Here is a 14,734-nt window from a genome sequence, read left to right as displayed (position 1 = left end):
AGTCGGTGATATCAAGTGAAGGTGTGCAACAACAAGAGGTGGGTTACGTTAATCAGGCGCCTCTCGCTAACGGTTATCCCCGTTTCTTCCTCCGACGTCTTCGTGGCTCGTCGCGGAGATGTGATGAGGGGAAACCCGCCGGTGTTTGTTTAAGTGGTAGGTTTCAGACGTTACAGCACCTGCTGGGTGACTTCAACATTCAAGTGTTCGTGAGAGAAAATATCTGCGCGTCGAGAACGAGGCTGAAAGAACAAAAGACCGAAAACGAGAAAAAAGTGGCTCTAAGTGAATTATCTCATCGAACAATTTTACTGTGTGGTCGACAGCAGTAGATTTTATGCTTGAGTGGTTTTTAATAACTGCCTAATGTTTGCTTTGTCCTGAATCAACAGAGTCATTCGTTAGTTGCAACGGACGTCTGAACTATCTGCTGTTTTGCTGAAGAAGTTTATCTTTTAGCTAAGCTTCGGTTATTTAGTATTCTTGTATCATGGATGAATTGGAGAGCGTAAGTTTATTGACTTCATTCTTTTTCTTGTAGTTTTAAGTGATAATATAGTAATATCAAAAAAACACTGATTGCATATATTGGCTATGGCATATACAACCTAATGAACAGAGGAATTCTTTCATGTTATTGGTGCAGCTCAATTAATTCAATGCATTTTTCACAGCAGTAAACGTTTGTTGAAATCTACTTTTTCGATGCTACATGCAATCTTTCAAAATATAATTAGTACAAGTGAACCATAGTTCAAAGTTTAAACCAACCTGTTCTCATATGTTGTTATTTCTGTAGTAAACTTCATTACAAAAGATTTTTTTGAATTGCAGCTTCGGGAATTCGACCCTGTAGATATTTTGCTCGATGTTGATTCTTGCGAGGTTGGAAATGGAAGTTTTGGCGTTGTACTGCTTGGACGACATAAAGTGTTAAGTCTTGTTGCAATGAAGTGCTTCAGTATAACTGGTGGCGGCAGACAAAAGGCAAACATATTGAGACGGTAAGTTTTAAAAACTTGTACTTGATACAGTCAGACTAATCGTTAATCCGAATAAACGAAATGGATTAAATACTATCGGGCCAATTTTTTGCAATGTGACTGCCAACAGCCCATATGTACAGTAGGCTGCAGCGGAACTCGCTGATAGTCGATGCCTCGTGAAAAGCCGAAACGCCCACTGACGAAATGATACGTGGGATTGCGCATATTGACAGGCAACACTGCGCACAATTAAAAAAACAATTCTTGACTTTCGCAATGGGTACACCCAGTGGTGAACCTCTACATTCCTCCATAAATTCTTGGTGTCTGTCGGGTGAAATGCATTGAAAGAAATCCGTTTGTAGATAGTGCGGGGTTTCACGTTGTTCAAATGAACTTATATGCTACTTTATACTCATTAATACGCATTTCATTCATAAGATTTTGCACATAACAGGATACAAAGGGAATTCAGCCTACTTCAGCAAGCAAGCCATGACTGTATTGCGCGAGTATACGGCTGGGCAAAATGGCCTTTCAACATGGCCATCGTTATGGAATATTACCAAGGCGGAAATCTCAGAGATCTACTTGCTGACGAAAACGTCACCATTGGAATGACCCTGCGTCTTCGGTTTGCCGTTGAAATAGCAACTGGCATTGCCGTCATTCACAACATATTTTCCGACAAGCGGTTGATACACGGCGACCTCAAACCGGAGAATGTGCTTTTCACTATAACGCTACATTGCAAAATATCGGATTTCGGATGTGCCGAGATCGCCAACTACACAGGATCCACATCTTCGTCAGATCGACCTGTCGCTCGAAGGTGGAACATGACGATGCAATTTGCTGCGCCAGAAAAATTCGACAACTTTAATTTGAAACCTTCGAAAGAACAGGATGTTTACAGCTATGGAGTGGTTCTTTATACAATGTTGACTCGCCAGCCACCCTTTGTCAACATCAGTGACCCCGAGGGTTTCAAAAGAGCAGTCAAAAATGGTCTTCGTCCAGATTGTTTGGGATTCCCAGCAATTGAAGCGTTGCTATGTGACGCGGATAAAGAAATCATGCGGCTTCTTGCAAGTGATATGGAAAGATGTTGGCATGCCAACCCATCCTTAAGACCAGATATAATCAGTGTTCGTGATAGATTTGACAGTTACTTTACCAAGCAAGATCCAGTGGTGGTGGCTGAGCAGGTCTCAACTGCACTCAGAGGCATGCAAGTGGAAACGCCGTGTTTTGACTCAAACCATCAAAGACTGGCACGTTTACATCAGTTTTCGTCCGAATCAAGAACCTTTACCAGTAAGTATTTAATTTCCCAGATTATGATTGAGATATTTCAAAACATTTCAATTTGAAACACATTCTAGATGTAGAAGTACGACAAGAAAGCTCATCAACAGCGCTGGTGGGTCAAAATTTGCATACAGGTATATACATCACAAGACAAAATCATGTTCAAAAGTAAACTTCATGTAAAATTTAGATTTTGAGGCTGTGGTTCGAATCGACAATACGTGGCTTCCCGAAGTAGTCTATAGTAAGTGTCTTCTTAGTTTTGTGCAGGTATTTCAATTGGCAAAAAAGACGTTTAGAGCAATTTTTAGCGCGTAACAAACATTTTTTGCCTGTTAAAAAAAATCTTTTTTTAAAATTGACAACTTTTGATTGGCAGAAGGTGGAGATGATGGAAACACAATTCCCAAACCCTTTTTTCGTAAGTTTGTCAATTCGTTGGATAAGGATATCACTCATTTTGCATTGCCATCCTATTCAAATAGAATCGGTTAACTGAAGTGCAGTATAATGAACCTAACAGCAGCTTTAAAGCAAATTACTCGTAAAACAACTTCCCATCTTATTTTGCATAGCATAGCAGAATGATTTGTATGTGACGTCATATAGGTAAAAAGGGCGTTGTGTTGTAATTTGCGTACGATGTGATGCAACAACTATAATTGAGTAATTTCTTTGTGTTTCCAAAAAATAATCAATCTTTCATTCAGGGGAAGAAAATGAATCGAGGAACGAAACCATTCCCAAGAAAACTTCTGGTAATGACGTCATGTTAACATTACTGTTGCGAGGTTGGGTCGCATAACCAACCAGTTGCTATAACAACGAATACAAAAAATGCTTTAACGCGAATATATTTGGCCAAAGTATCGAGTAATCTGTGCAGACGACTGCTAATGGTATCAATTATAACAATGCACTACTGTCACTTTGCGTTCCGTAATCTAAAAGTTGAGTTTTGGGGTTCCATAATGTCAGTTATTTCATTCAGGAGGAGAAACTGCAACGAATGATGAAACCACGCCGAAAGAAGTTTCAGGTATGAATTGCATGAATATCAGGGTGAAATTAGACACAGAAAAAAGTATTTCCTTTTGCTGTTTGCAATTTTACAACTCAATGAACAACGTTTTAACGTGTTGTGTTTATCAATAAATTAATTAAGCTGCTTGATCCCTTGTAGTAATTTTATATGTTTACAATTAAAATCAAATAAAATTATTATTTTTTAAAGCGGTTGCCCGATTCGACGATAGTACGGTTCCAAAAGAAACCTTTGGTAAGTGTTTTTTTACACAATAAGTTGTTCGGCGCGGGATCAGCTTGATGGCTGCATGCATTATAATTGTTTGGGGTATCAAACATATTAATGTACTACTAATACCCACTTTCTGTGCATCAATCCTATATTTCCTCATAAGGTTCACAGGTTTCGCAGCCAAGGCATTGCGAAGCCTGTGAACCTTATGATCAGAATATTAGAGCTGTGATCGCCAAATATAAAGGACCTGCGCAGTGGGGCGATTCCGCCTTGCTATGCGAAAGCATGGCATTACTTCTGCGTTGTCCTATATTTCTTATTAGGATTTTCTCAATGTCAATCTTTAGGACGTGATGGAAACGTTAGCTTAGTTTTAATATTACAGCTCATAAAGTATGTCGTTTGTAGGCACTTCAAAATACAGAAATAAAGTTCCTTTGCTGGAAGCTCTGCAGTCTGGAGGTATTTTTCTTTTCATTTGAGCTAAACGTTTTTGCGTTTAAATGTTGGTTTTTGTTTGCTTGTAGTTCATATGACGGTTGCCCAAAAACAGTTGCCAAACGCTTTGAATAAATACGATGAAAGCGTGAAAAAGGGAAATTGGTCAAATGCAAATTCGTACTTGCATCAACTATCTCAACTTCTCCACGACAACTTTCAATCAACTGCTGAAGAGTTAAAGAAATTAGCCGATGATTACCGCTTTAAAAAATTTTTCAATCGAGCTCAGGCCTTCTATTACCTTTCTGCTGAAATGTTTGCTTGTCATGCAAACATATCAAATGCAGCAGTGGGGGTTAGAATGTGCCTCGGTGGTTTGAAGGAAATCAACAAACATGTGAGAGAAACAAACTCCATTGATCGGTCGATGTGGCAACAACATGTCATTCCAATTATGAGGAGCTTTGTGGTAAAAATTCAAAACATGGAAGACCTAAGCGAACGTGACAGGGTCATTAATCAAACGTGGTGCATGCAGTTTACCGCTTACTGCTTGCTTTCAATTCCTGACCTTGAATCCACTGAGCCTATATTGGAAGAAGCCATTCACTTGATGAAATCCACGTTTGGTGATAATGCTTGCAAATACCACGTGTTAGGACATTGTGTCTCCAACCTTGGTTCAGTGTATGGACGTCAAAAACGGTTTCAAGAATCCCTGAAGCTTTATGCGGAAGGTGTAGATATTTATACTAAAGCTGAAGATATCAGCGAAGACTACAGAAGTTTGGTATTAGAACAAACTAAGAGAAACAGATCAATTGTGTGTTCTTCTCAAAAGCATATTTAATGGAGAATGCTTACTACACAGCCGCAACAAATTTGCAACAAATCTTAACAAAAATTGTGTTATTTCGAAAACATTGATTGAAAGTTGTAGTTTCGTTACCAGTGTACCTGTATATTACTCCTATACTGTATGTGTCAGTTTGTGTATGTTTGAATTTGAATAAAAATTCATTTTGTTCTGATTGGTCAATCTGAAACATTTGCAATTCATTCCTTGGGCTACCAAGTCAACTTTCGCAGAGTCCCTGTAATGGAAAATAAAAACAGTTTGCAATGAAAAATACCTTTGACAAATCTGCTGTCAGTAAAAAATCTGCTTTCACTTTCAGTATTATATGTCACGTTAAACTTCACTTGTAAAGTAACTTTTTCAGCGTCAATTATCAACATGTTCTTGGTATGTAAAACTGTAAGGTAGTCTGAAGTTTCGAAAAGATGCTAAAGCCTCAGGAAAGCAGCACAACTATTTTTGTCGTATTTTATATTTGATATTGGGATACAAATGTAAGTGTCACCAAACAAGCAAAAAAATAGGGATCAAATAAGTAATACCACAAACAGTATGCATATATTGGCCAAATGAGGTTACATTTGTTTTACTTTCCGGGGCATGGGGGTGGTATCAACCCTCAATTTTTATTTGCGTTTGGGAAATAAAAATATCAAATCAAGAGGAAAAAATGCAGCGAAATATGAAACTAAGCCTAAAAAAGTAATATTGCCATGGTTACACCACTGTTCCAAGGTTGGACCGGATAACATACCAGACGCTGATACACCAATATATACATCAGCAATTTTGATAAGGTAGTGTATTCTGTTCTAATCATTTTACAATTAACGGGTAAATGTTTTGAGTTTCTGTGCCAACCAACCAGACGAAAACCAGGGCTTACAGAAGGTTGCTCTTTCAAAAGAAAGCAGCACTAACCTGAACAAAGAAGGCTCTTTTTATCACAAATTGAAACCAAAAGGGCAGTGCTGGTTTTGGATTGATCAATCGTCGTTATTTATAATGTTCATCAAAAAACCATGATATTTTAAAGCTGTCTCTAGCTTCAGCGGTCCTACGAAAAAATATATATGGCGGATGTTTTGCACACGTTTAGTTATCCGGCTCGTCATCACCATTTTTTGTTTTGAATTGCTCACTATTCAAAATATTTTAATGTCCCATATAATTCATAAGTTCAGGGTACCGACGAAACCCCAAACAGCCCTGACAAGCAAATTTTTATTTATATCCAATACCATTGAATGAAATATAACTTTTTAACACATTCACCCTGATGTGCCATGGCAAATCAAATCAATCAAAATCATGTTTATTTTTGCGAGAAAAGCAACTACGCGACGAACAAAAAACAAGGAAATAAAATGGCATGGGCACCGATCAAACCATAAAGGTTATGGAGTCAGGCGCCCATGGCAGTGGTTCCCAACCTGAATTCTATCGCGAATCACTTCAAAGTCCTGCACAGTTGCAACGAACCATCTATTGATTTGATTAAAAAATATGGCATAAATGAGTGAAGAACCATCTTTAAACCTTGGTTTGGTTGCATTGAATAACCAGACCGTATATTAGAAAATATATAAGTATAATTTCTGCAAATCAATGTTGGATTGTTAGCGCCAAACATATTTGTCAAATGTTTTGTGCATAAACCTGAATGCCCATCGCGTACCACAGGTTGGGAACCAAGACCACAAACACGTTTGCTGCAAAAAATTCTGTTGATCTCATAATATGCCGTTTTGTGTTGGCAGCGTTAATTTGTTTTAACAGCTCTATATTGTTCTTTATGATTAGAAGCACCGATAAAACCTTTGCACTAAATTTATATAACAGATTGCAACGACCAAGTTTTACGATGATTGGCAAACGTGAAACGTTCCAAAAGTGTCCATTGTGTTTATACACGACTTAAGCTGGTTTTATTTCACGTTCATAACAGAGATACCCAAATGTGACATAAATATGAAAAAAACATTCATGCACATCTACGTCAGCAAAGGGACATTGGTTGGTTGTATTTTAACTCATTTGCGCGTGACGCATGGTTTTTGTAATGCGTCATAGACTATCGATTAATGTTTTGGCACAGTTAATTAAAACCTTTCTAAAAATCACAAAAAAAGGATTTAACGCGTGTATACTGAAGAAATGTTGCCTGTCTTCTTGATGCTTAGGATTGCTGCTGTAAGATTTCTGTGCGCGTAACTTTCCATGTGAGGAAATTTCACAACAATAGAAACGTCACAATCCCCCTACCAACTGTATGATGCAAGGCTAGTGCCAGCAGTCTTAATGTTTGCCACGTGTTGAACTTGTCCGTGTGCATTAAACTGTTTTGGTGGTTAAATATCTGTTGTGAATTGCAGTGAATTGACTTAAGTTGACAACTTAAATAGTGACTGCCTAACGTAAATTTACCTGGTGCAACCGAATGCTATTCGAAGTCGGTCCTTGTGCATCTTGTATTGGTGAGTTAAATGTTGTCTGTCATGTTGCATGTGTGTTCGCTAATATGTGTCTGTTCGCTAATATGTGTTTGTTTGTTTAGTGAACGTGTCACAGTTTGTTAACTGTGCCGCAGAATAAAAGAATACTGTTCTTTCCTGACGGTGCGGTAAAACCCCTGTGACAAGGTTAGCTTAGCCGTGTTACATCGTTAACAAACTAGGAATCGTCAACAAGCGAAGGATCGACGATTGATTTGGTCACCACGGACATTGCCGTGAAATTGCATCACAAGTAAACTGTATGACGGAAGATCAAGAAAACGAAATAGTAGAGGCTTTAAAGGCTCTACAAGATAGCTACGCTTGCGCAGAGAGTCTTATGAAAAAGCTGTAAGATCTTTCAGCGCTACGTGAGTTCCTGCCCCAAGTAAATGCAAACTTTGGTAAGCTAATTGAACTTCACTCAAATATGTCGGATAGTGATAAACTACCTGACATAATCTCGCGTTGCCGAGACAAACAAGAATTCAATGAAAGGGTCGCTCGAAGCTGCATGACCCGCAGCCTAGATCAGTTCCCCTACCATTGTCACCAGTCGATGCGTTGTCTGTTCACTCGAGTAGAAATTCAACCTCGAGTTCTAAACGAAGTGAAATTCGACGCAGTAAGGTGAAACTAAAGCTTGCGAAATTCGCAAGTGCTCAAGAAGCGGAAAATGTACGAAGGGCCTCAGAAGAAGCGGATAGATTACGTCGTACGGCCGAGCTGGAAGCAGATCGTGCATGTCGTACGGCCGAGCTTAAGGCGGAACGAATTCGACGTGAGGCGGAGAATGAAGCCCGGCGTACCAGTGAAGAAGCGGAGAAGCACGCTGTGCAAAGGCCCCACGATTTGCAATTCGCTGAAGCTGAAATGGAGGCATGGGAGGAAGAGTCTACTGGCAATTCAAGCCTGGCGTCTGTTACAAAAGGTAGTTCAATTTCTATCCCTCGCCCACGATTGCTGTCAAATGTTTTTCAACATACGAGCTCACAGTTGCCGTCAAATGCTGTACGGGGCTCGTGTCCACAAATTAGGTCAAAAGCGCAACACATTGAAGCGCCTGTGAACGTGCCCGCACCACGCATCGAGAAGCATAGGACTGGTACGTTTGATGAAATCCCTCGTGCAGACGCAAATAGATGTTGCCCTAGTCCCCAAAATATCTCGCCACTACCAAAGACGTATCAGGACGCATACCATGTGAACTTGCCGAGTCCTGAAGTAAGCAAATTTGATGGTGATTCACTAAATTACAGGCTATTCGTACGACAGTTTGATACCTACATTGCTAAGAAGGCCCACAATGATGAGATGCGGCTGTTGTATATGGTACAGCACTGTAAGCCTCATATTCGGGAAAAAATTGAACGCTTTAACGCGAAAGATGCAGCCGAAGGGTACAGGCTGGCCTGGCAAACCTTGTATAACGAATATAGCCAACCTCACATTATCGCACAAAGATGCGAAGAACAGCTGATGTCAGCTCCTGTTGTCAAGGACAACGACCCCGATGGTCTCATGAAATTATCTGTGCTGTTGGACAAATGCTGTACGGCACTACATATGACATATAAGACATGCTTCTAGTGTTGATTCCATGGATGTCATGTTGGCTGTTATTAGGAAACTCCCATTCAACATGCGAAAGGAATGGGTTTCGATGTCCGCACAGATTGAGCATGACACTGAAAAACGAGCTACCTTTGCGACTCTTACAGAGTTTGTTGCACAAAAAAGCAAGGTTGCAAACTCGATTTTTGGTAAGGCGCTGTATTCATCGAAAGAAGACAACAAAGGAAGCCGCCGGCCGAAGGCAATTGCGCACGGCACTGTGGCGACTTCTGCGCCGAAAATTAAGGACAAAACACACGTGCCAATGAAGTGTTTGTTGTGCAACGGGAGCCATTCTCTTGACGCATGTGTCCAGTTTAGGAAAATGTCGTGAATGATCGACGCAGGTTCGTGCGTTCAATGGGTTTGTGTTTTAAGTGTTTAAAGGCTGGCCACCGTGCTAGTGACTGTGATTCCAGTCAAAGTTGCTTTGTCAACGGATGCGATGGTAAATCGCACCATAAATTGCTGCATTACCCAGCCCCTCCTACTGTATCCGAAGGGGTAAAGAATGACAATCCTGCTTGTGCCACGATCCGAAGTCGCCAGTACAGTGCAAGTGTCAACGCGTCTAGTGTGTACCTGAATGTTCTACCTGTCGTTGTTCGCCATGGGACCACTTCCATTGCCACGTACGCTTTTCTGGATCTGGGTTCACAACGTTTTGTGAACGTAAGTTGGTAGACAAATTAGGTGCGTCTGGACGACCCAAACAAATTTTGTTGAACACACTGACGACACCGCAAAAACTGGACACAATCGCAATTTCCGTGTCAGTCGAACCACTTGATGGAGGTGAGCAAATAAACTTGCCAGAAGTAGTAGTTGTTGAGTAAATACCTGTGAAACCGAACAAGTCTCCCACCTGGAAAACTCGGAAGATGCACCCATCAATAAGGAGTCTACAACTGTCTTCCGTTGCTGGTGGAACTGTCACATTGTTGATTGGTGCTAATGTACCTGTGGCACATCGTGTACAGTGCAGTCGTCCTGGAAACGACGAATGCCCAGATGCCGTGAAGACGCCTCTTGGACGGTCTTTGCTAGGTCGATCGCTCGAGGCTGTCCGCAAATCTGCTGCAGATGCCAACTTTGCTTGCGTCATGGACGCCGCCCATACCATGTTTCTAAGCGACGAGAGTGACCTGATCCCCAAAGAAGAAGAAGACGAATTGCTTGGAAGTCCTTTCTCCAGGGAAGATCGGAGGACGTACCAGTTGATGAAGGACTCAGTCCAATACATTGATGGACATTATGAATTGCCACTGCCGTGGAGACATGATCACCAAGTTTTGCCTAACAATCTGAAGATGGCCAACAAAAGATTGGAATCGTTGAAACGTCGATTGAGCAACGACGAGAAAATGCATCAGAAGTACACTGAGCAAATGCAAGCAACCATCGACAAAGGATTTGCCGAAGAAGTACCAGAGGAGGAACTGATTACCAAACATCTGACGTGGTACATACCTCATCATGGTGTTGTGAACCCTCACAAACCTGGTAAGTTGCGTGTTGTGTTTGATTGCGCAGCTCAATACCGTGGACTGTCTTTGAACCAAACGTTGATGCAAGGTCCTGATCTTGTCAACAGTCTACTTGGCGTCTTGTTGCGCTTCCGCAAGTCGCCAATTGCCTTGGTAGCTGACATTGAGGCCATGTTTTACCAAGTGAGAGTTGCCCCTCGTGATCGTGACAGTTTGCGTTTCCTTTGGTGGCCTGGTGGGAACCTGTCAGGTGAGCCTGTGCCCCACAGAATGAATGTACATTTCTTCGGGGCAACTTCGTCTCCAAGCTGCGCAACCTTTTGTTTACGTCAAACCGCTAGTGATTTTGGGAGTGAATTTGAACCCATTGTTGCCTCTACGGTTGAACGTAATTTCTACGTCGATGACTGCCTCACATCGGTGACAGACGTTCAAACTGGATTGCAGCTTGTCGATGGTCTGCGCTCCTTGCTTGAGAAGGGTTGGTTTCGCTCGACCAAGTGGTTGTCAAACTGCAAGGAGATTCTTGATCGCTTACCGGAAAATGAATTATCAATGGCTTTCCAGGTGCGCCCGATGGACGCTGAATTACAAGAGCGTGTGCTCGGTATACAGTGGAATGTTCATACTGACGCATTTCTATTTGCTGTTTCGTTGCCAATAAAGCCGCGCACTCGGCGAGGCCTCTTGTCAACTATGAATTCTCTATTCGACCCATTGGGTTTTGTTACCCCCGTCGTGTTGCGAGCCCGGCTTATTTATAGAAGCTTGTGCAAGCAAGAAATTGAATGGGACGAAGAGATGCCTGCTAAGGACTTACGAAAATGGGAGAAGTGGTTAGTCTGCTTACACAGCCTGCAGGAAAGGCGTATTCCACGATCATTTGGATTTGGTGTCAGCGCCACAATGTGATGATAAGAAGTCAACTTCATGTGTTTGCTGACGCATCCAAAGAAGTCACGGAGCTGTGTGCTACCTCCGATCAACGAATAAAGAAAGCGAAATGACCTGTACCTTGGTTATGAGTAAATGTCGTCTAACACCCCAGGGTGAAAATTCTATTCCACGGTTGGAATTGATGGCTGCTGTTCTGGCTGTGTACGTGGAACTGATTGTCAGAAAGGAAATGTGTTTGGACCTGCGTCCCTCTATATTTTGGACGGATTCGTCTGTGGTGCTGCAAAGCATTAAAAATGATAAACGAAGATCTCTCGTCGTTTGGCAACGATCGAGAAGAATACCTGTGTGAAGAACTGGAAACATGTTCCGACGACGGAAAACCCTGCTGATTTGGCTTCGAGGGGAGTCTCAGCCGATGCCCTGGTGAGGAGTAAATTGTAGTTTGACGGACTGTCGTTTCTCAAGAAGACGCCCGACTGCTGGCCAAACATGTTTGGTTACGCTGCTACAGATCCTGTTGAGGTTAATGTATTTGATAAGAAACCTTGTGGTGTGTTTACTGTGGTAGAGAAATGTCCTCCCACAGATGTTTTAATAACGAAATTTTCTTCGTTGTATCAACCTAAACGTGCTGCTGCATGGTTTTTGCGTTTGAAGGCAATTCTGCGAAATGCAAAAACCGCGATTTGGCTCCTCGGCCCTGAGAGTTGATGAGCTGCAGACGGCTGAAGCCGAGTTGGTGAAATATGTGCAACGAGGTCATTTCTCACAATGGGTGATAGCAATTACCCCAGATGGAAACTTGAAGAAACCAAGCAAGTCATCGGCAGTTTTTCGTATGGATCCTGTGATGATTGATGGAATGCTTAGGGTTGGCGGTCGTTTGGAAAAGGCGCCAATTCCTTTTGAGGCCCGACATCCTGCCATTTTGCCTCACAACTCGTACCTGACTGAGTTGCTAATTTCCCATTTCCATGCAGAGTGTGGACATTCTGGCGTGAGCCACATTCTGTCCCAGATGAACCAACGCTATTGGATCGTTAAAGGTGCAGTGGCGGTGCGACGTGTTCTCCGCGCATGTTTGGTATGCCGGCGCCGTAACGCAAAGTCTGAAGGGCAAATTATGTCCAATTTACCGCCAGCTCGTCTGCAAATGAATGAATTTCCCTTTGCATTTACAGGAGTCGATTATTTCGGACCTCTAGTCGCCAAGCAAAGGCGCTGCGAAGTTAAGAGATGGGGTTGTCTCTTTACATGCCTAACTACAAGAGCAATTCATCTCGAGGTGGCACATGACCTAAGCACCGATGCCTTTATAAATGCCTTTCGCAGATTTATTGCTCGTCGCGGCGAAGTGCTGCTAATTTATTCCGATGACGGCACGAATTTTGTGGGTGCTGCGCGTGTTCGTCGTGACGCCGTACGTGAATGGAACCAGAACCAAACAGAAGAGTTCTTCAAAAAGAAAGAAGTTCAGTGGCACTTTAACCCACCTGGTACAAGTCACATGGGAGGTGCCTGGGAAAGGATGATTCGGTCTGTTCGACGCGTCCTCTCCTTGCTGACGAACGAACGAGTCCTCAACGATGATCATCTGCAAACGTTTTTGCTTGAAGCGGAATCAATTATCAACTCGCGACCCCTGACTCGGGTCACACTTGATGACGTTGGTGAGTCACCATTGACACATAATCACTTGCTAAGGATAAATCCGTCCGGAGGGATGCTTCCAATCGTCACAAGTGATCGTGACTGCTACGCGCGCCGGGGTTGGCGCAAGGTCCAATATATTGCAGATCAATTTTGGAGACGATGGGCTCGGGAATACTTGCGTACAATCATCGCTCGCCAGAAGTGGCATCATGAGAAGAGAAATGTCCAGGTCGGTGATGTGGTACTTCTGGTTGATGATGCTGCCCCCAAACGTTCTTGGTCGATCGGCCGCGTTGAATCAACCAATCCTGATGACTTTGGTGTGGTCCGCAGTGTTCGAATTCGATCGAGAGGAACGATTGTGCGAAGACCCATTCACAAGCTGTGTGTGGTCGTACCAGTTGATGGGAGAGGAGACGATCACCTACCACACGATGACCCGGCGACAATGGTCGCTGAGAAACACTGACAAACGATTGATACAAACGCGCGTCGAAATTGTGTTGTACGTCGCTGCGACAATTTTTGGGGGGAGTGTAAGATTTCTGTGCGCGTAACTTTCCATGTGAGGAAATTTCACAACAATAGAAACGTCATAATCCCCCTACCAACTGTATGATGCAAGGCTAGTGCCAGCAGTCTTAATGTTTGCCACGTGTTGAACTTGTCCGCGTGCATTAAACTGTTTTGGTGGTTAAATATCTGTTGTGAATTGCAGTGAATTGACTTAAGTTGACAACTTCAATAGTGACTGCCTAACGTAAATTTACCTGGTGCAACCGAATGCTATTCGAAGTCGGTCCTTGTGCATCTTGTATTGGTGAGTTAAATGTTGTCTGTCATGTTGCATGTGTGACTGTTCGCTAATATGTGTTTGTTTGTTTAGTGAACGTGTCACAGTTTGTTAACTGTGCCGCAGAATAAAAGAATACTGTTCTTTCCTGACGGTGCGGTCAAACCCCTGTGACAAAGTTAGCTTAGCCGTGTTACAGCTGCAATTTCAGTTCCTTATTAGTAAAGCCATTGTAAGTTGATATTGCAGCCACTAAACCAAAAAGATTTGACTGTGGCTATTGCATGGGGAAATTTCCCAGTAATAAAAACAGAATTGCTGTAATTTGTATCGCCCAAATATATGGATCGATGAAATTGGCATAGTCCCAATTCTTGTTTGACTTTTTGAAGAAATCATTTTTGTTTTCTTGCGGATTTAATTCAGCAACGCGGGAATTAATTAAGCCTAACGAGGAATTGATTTGAGCGGTTACTCCTTGCACCAAACACAATCCTAGAACCTCAATTAAGATCTGTCCCCATCGCTTAACAAAACGTACCATCAATATTAAAAGCTTCGATACAAAATACCCACCAATAAACATTTCAGTACAATTTACTCGCTCGACAACACTTTTGAACCAACACTACACAGCGCGGCGCCCATGTAAAGGTCGAGCAAGGTCGTCGAGGCTGTCATGAAGAATTTCTACGTCGACGACTGTCTAAAGTCTGTGCCGACCGAAGCGGAAGCTGTGCAGTTGGTCGAAGGTATTTGCGTACTTCTTGAAAGGGGAGGGAAACATTTCAACGCTTTTGGTTTCATAAAAAATAGAAACACAGTTCTACTGGTATTCAGTTAGACAATTTGGCATCGAACTAGAATCAAGCTTGCATTTAAATCAATTACGTTTTTCAACTACAAAAAATTTCATCACGCTACAGCTACTTTG

At 42.2% G+C, this 14,734-nt stretch overlaps 2 protein-coding genes, 1 long non-coding RNA gene and 1 pseudogene across 3 annotated transcripts; all 4 read left to right on the top strand.

Moving 5' to 3' along the window:
* Positions 1-490: 490 nt before the first annotated feature.
* Positions 491-2,615, top strand: LOC145907054 (receptor-interacting serine/threonine-protein kinase 1-like). Its single transcript, XM_082994492.1, has 5 exons — positions 491-508; positions 835-1,004; positions 1,444-2,303; positions 2,372-2,431; positions 2,488-2,615. The coding sequence occupies exons 1-5, from the start codon at positions 491-493 to the stop codon at positions 2,613-2,615; spliced, it is 1,236 nt and encodes a 411-aa protein (XP_082850618.1).
* A 68-nt stretch (positions 2,616-2,683) lies between these two features.
* On the top strand, positions 2,684-4,205 carry LOC145906777 (uncharacterized). Its single transcript, XR_014402864.1, has 6 exons — positions 2,684-2,718; positions 3,008-3,055; positions 3,289-3,336; positions 3,532-3,576; positions 3,967-4,020; positions 4,086-4,205. It is a non-coding gene; the product is annotated as an uncharacterized LOC145906777 (long non-coding RNA).
* Positions 4,206-7,615: 3,410 nt separating this feature from the next.
* On the top strand, positions 7,616-11,366 carry LOC145907053 (uncharacterized; annotated as a pseudogene).
* Positions 11,367-12,024: 658 nt separating this feature from the next.
* LOC145907052 (uncharacterized) lies at positions 12,025-13,476 on the top strand. The gene has a single exon (XM_082994491.1). The coding sequence runs from the start codon at positions 12,025-12,027 to the stop codon at positions 13,474-13,476; it is 1,452 nt and encodes a 483-aa protein (XP_082850617.1).
* Positions 13,477-14,734: the final 1,258 nt, after the last annotated feature.

This window comes from Ascidia mentula, chromosome 6 (genome assembly GCF_947561715.1).
Source record: "Ascidia mentula chromosome 6, kaAscMent1.1, whole genome shotgun sequence".
Lineage (NCBI taxonomy): Eukaryota > Metazoa > Chordata > Ascidiacea > Phlebobranchia > Ascidiidae > Ascidia > Ascidia mentula.
This window is presented reverse-complemented; position numbering and strand designations above follow the sequence as displayed.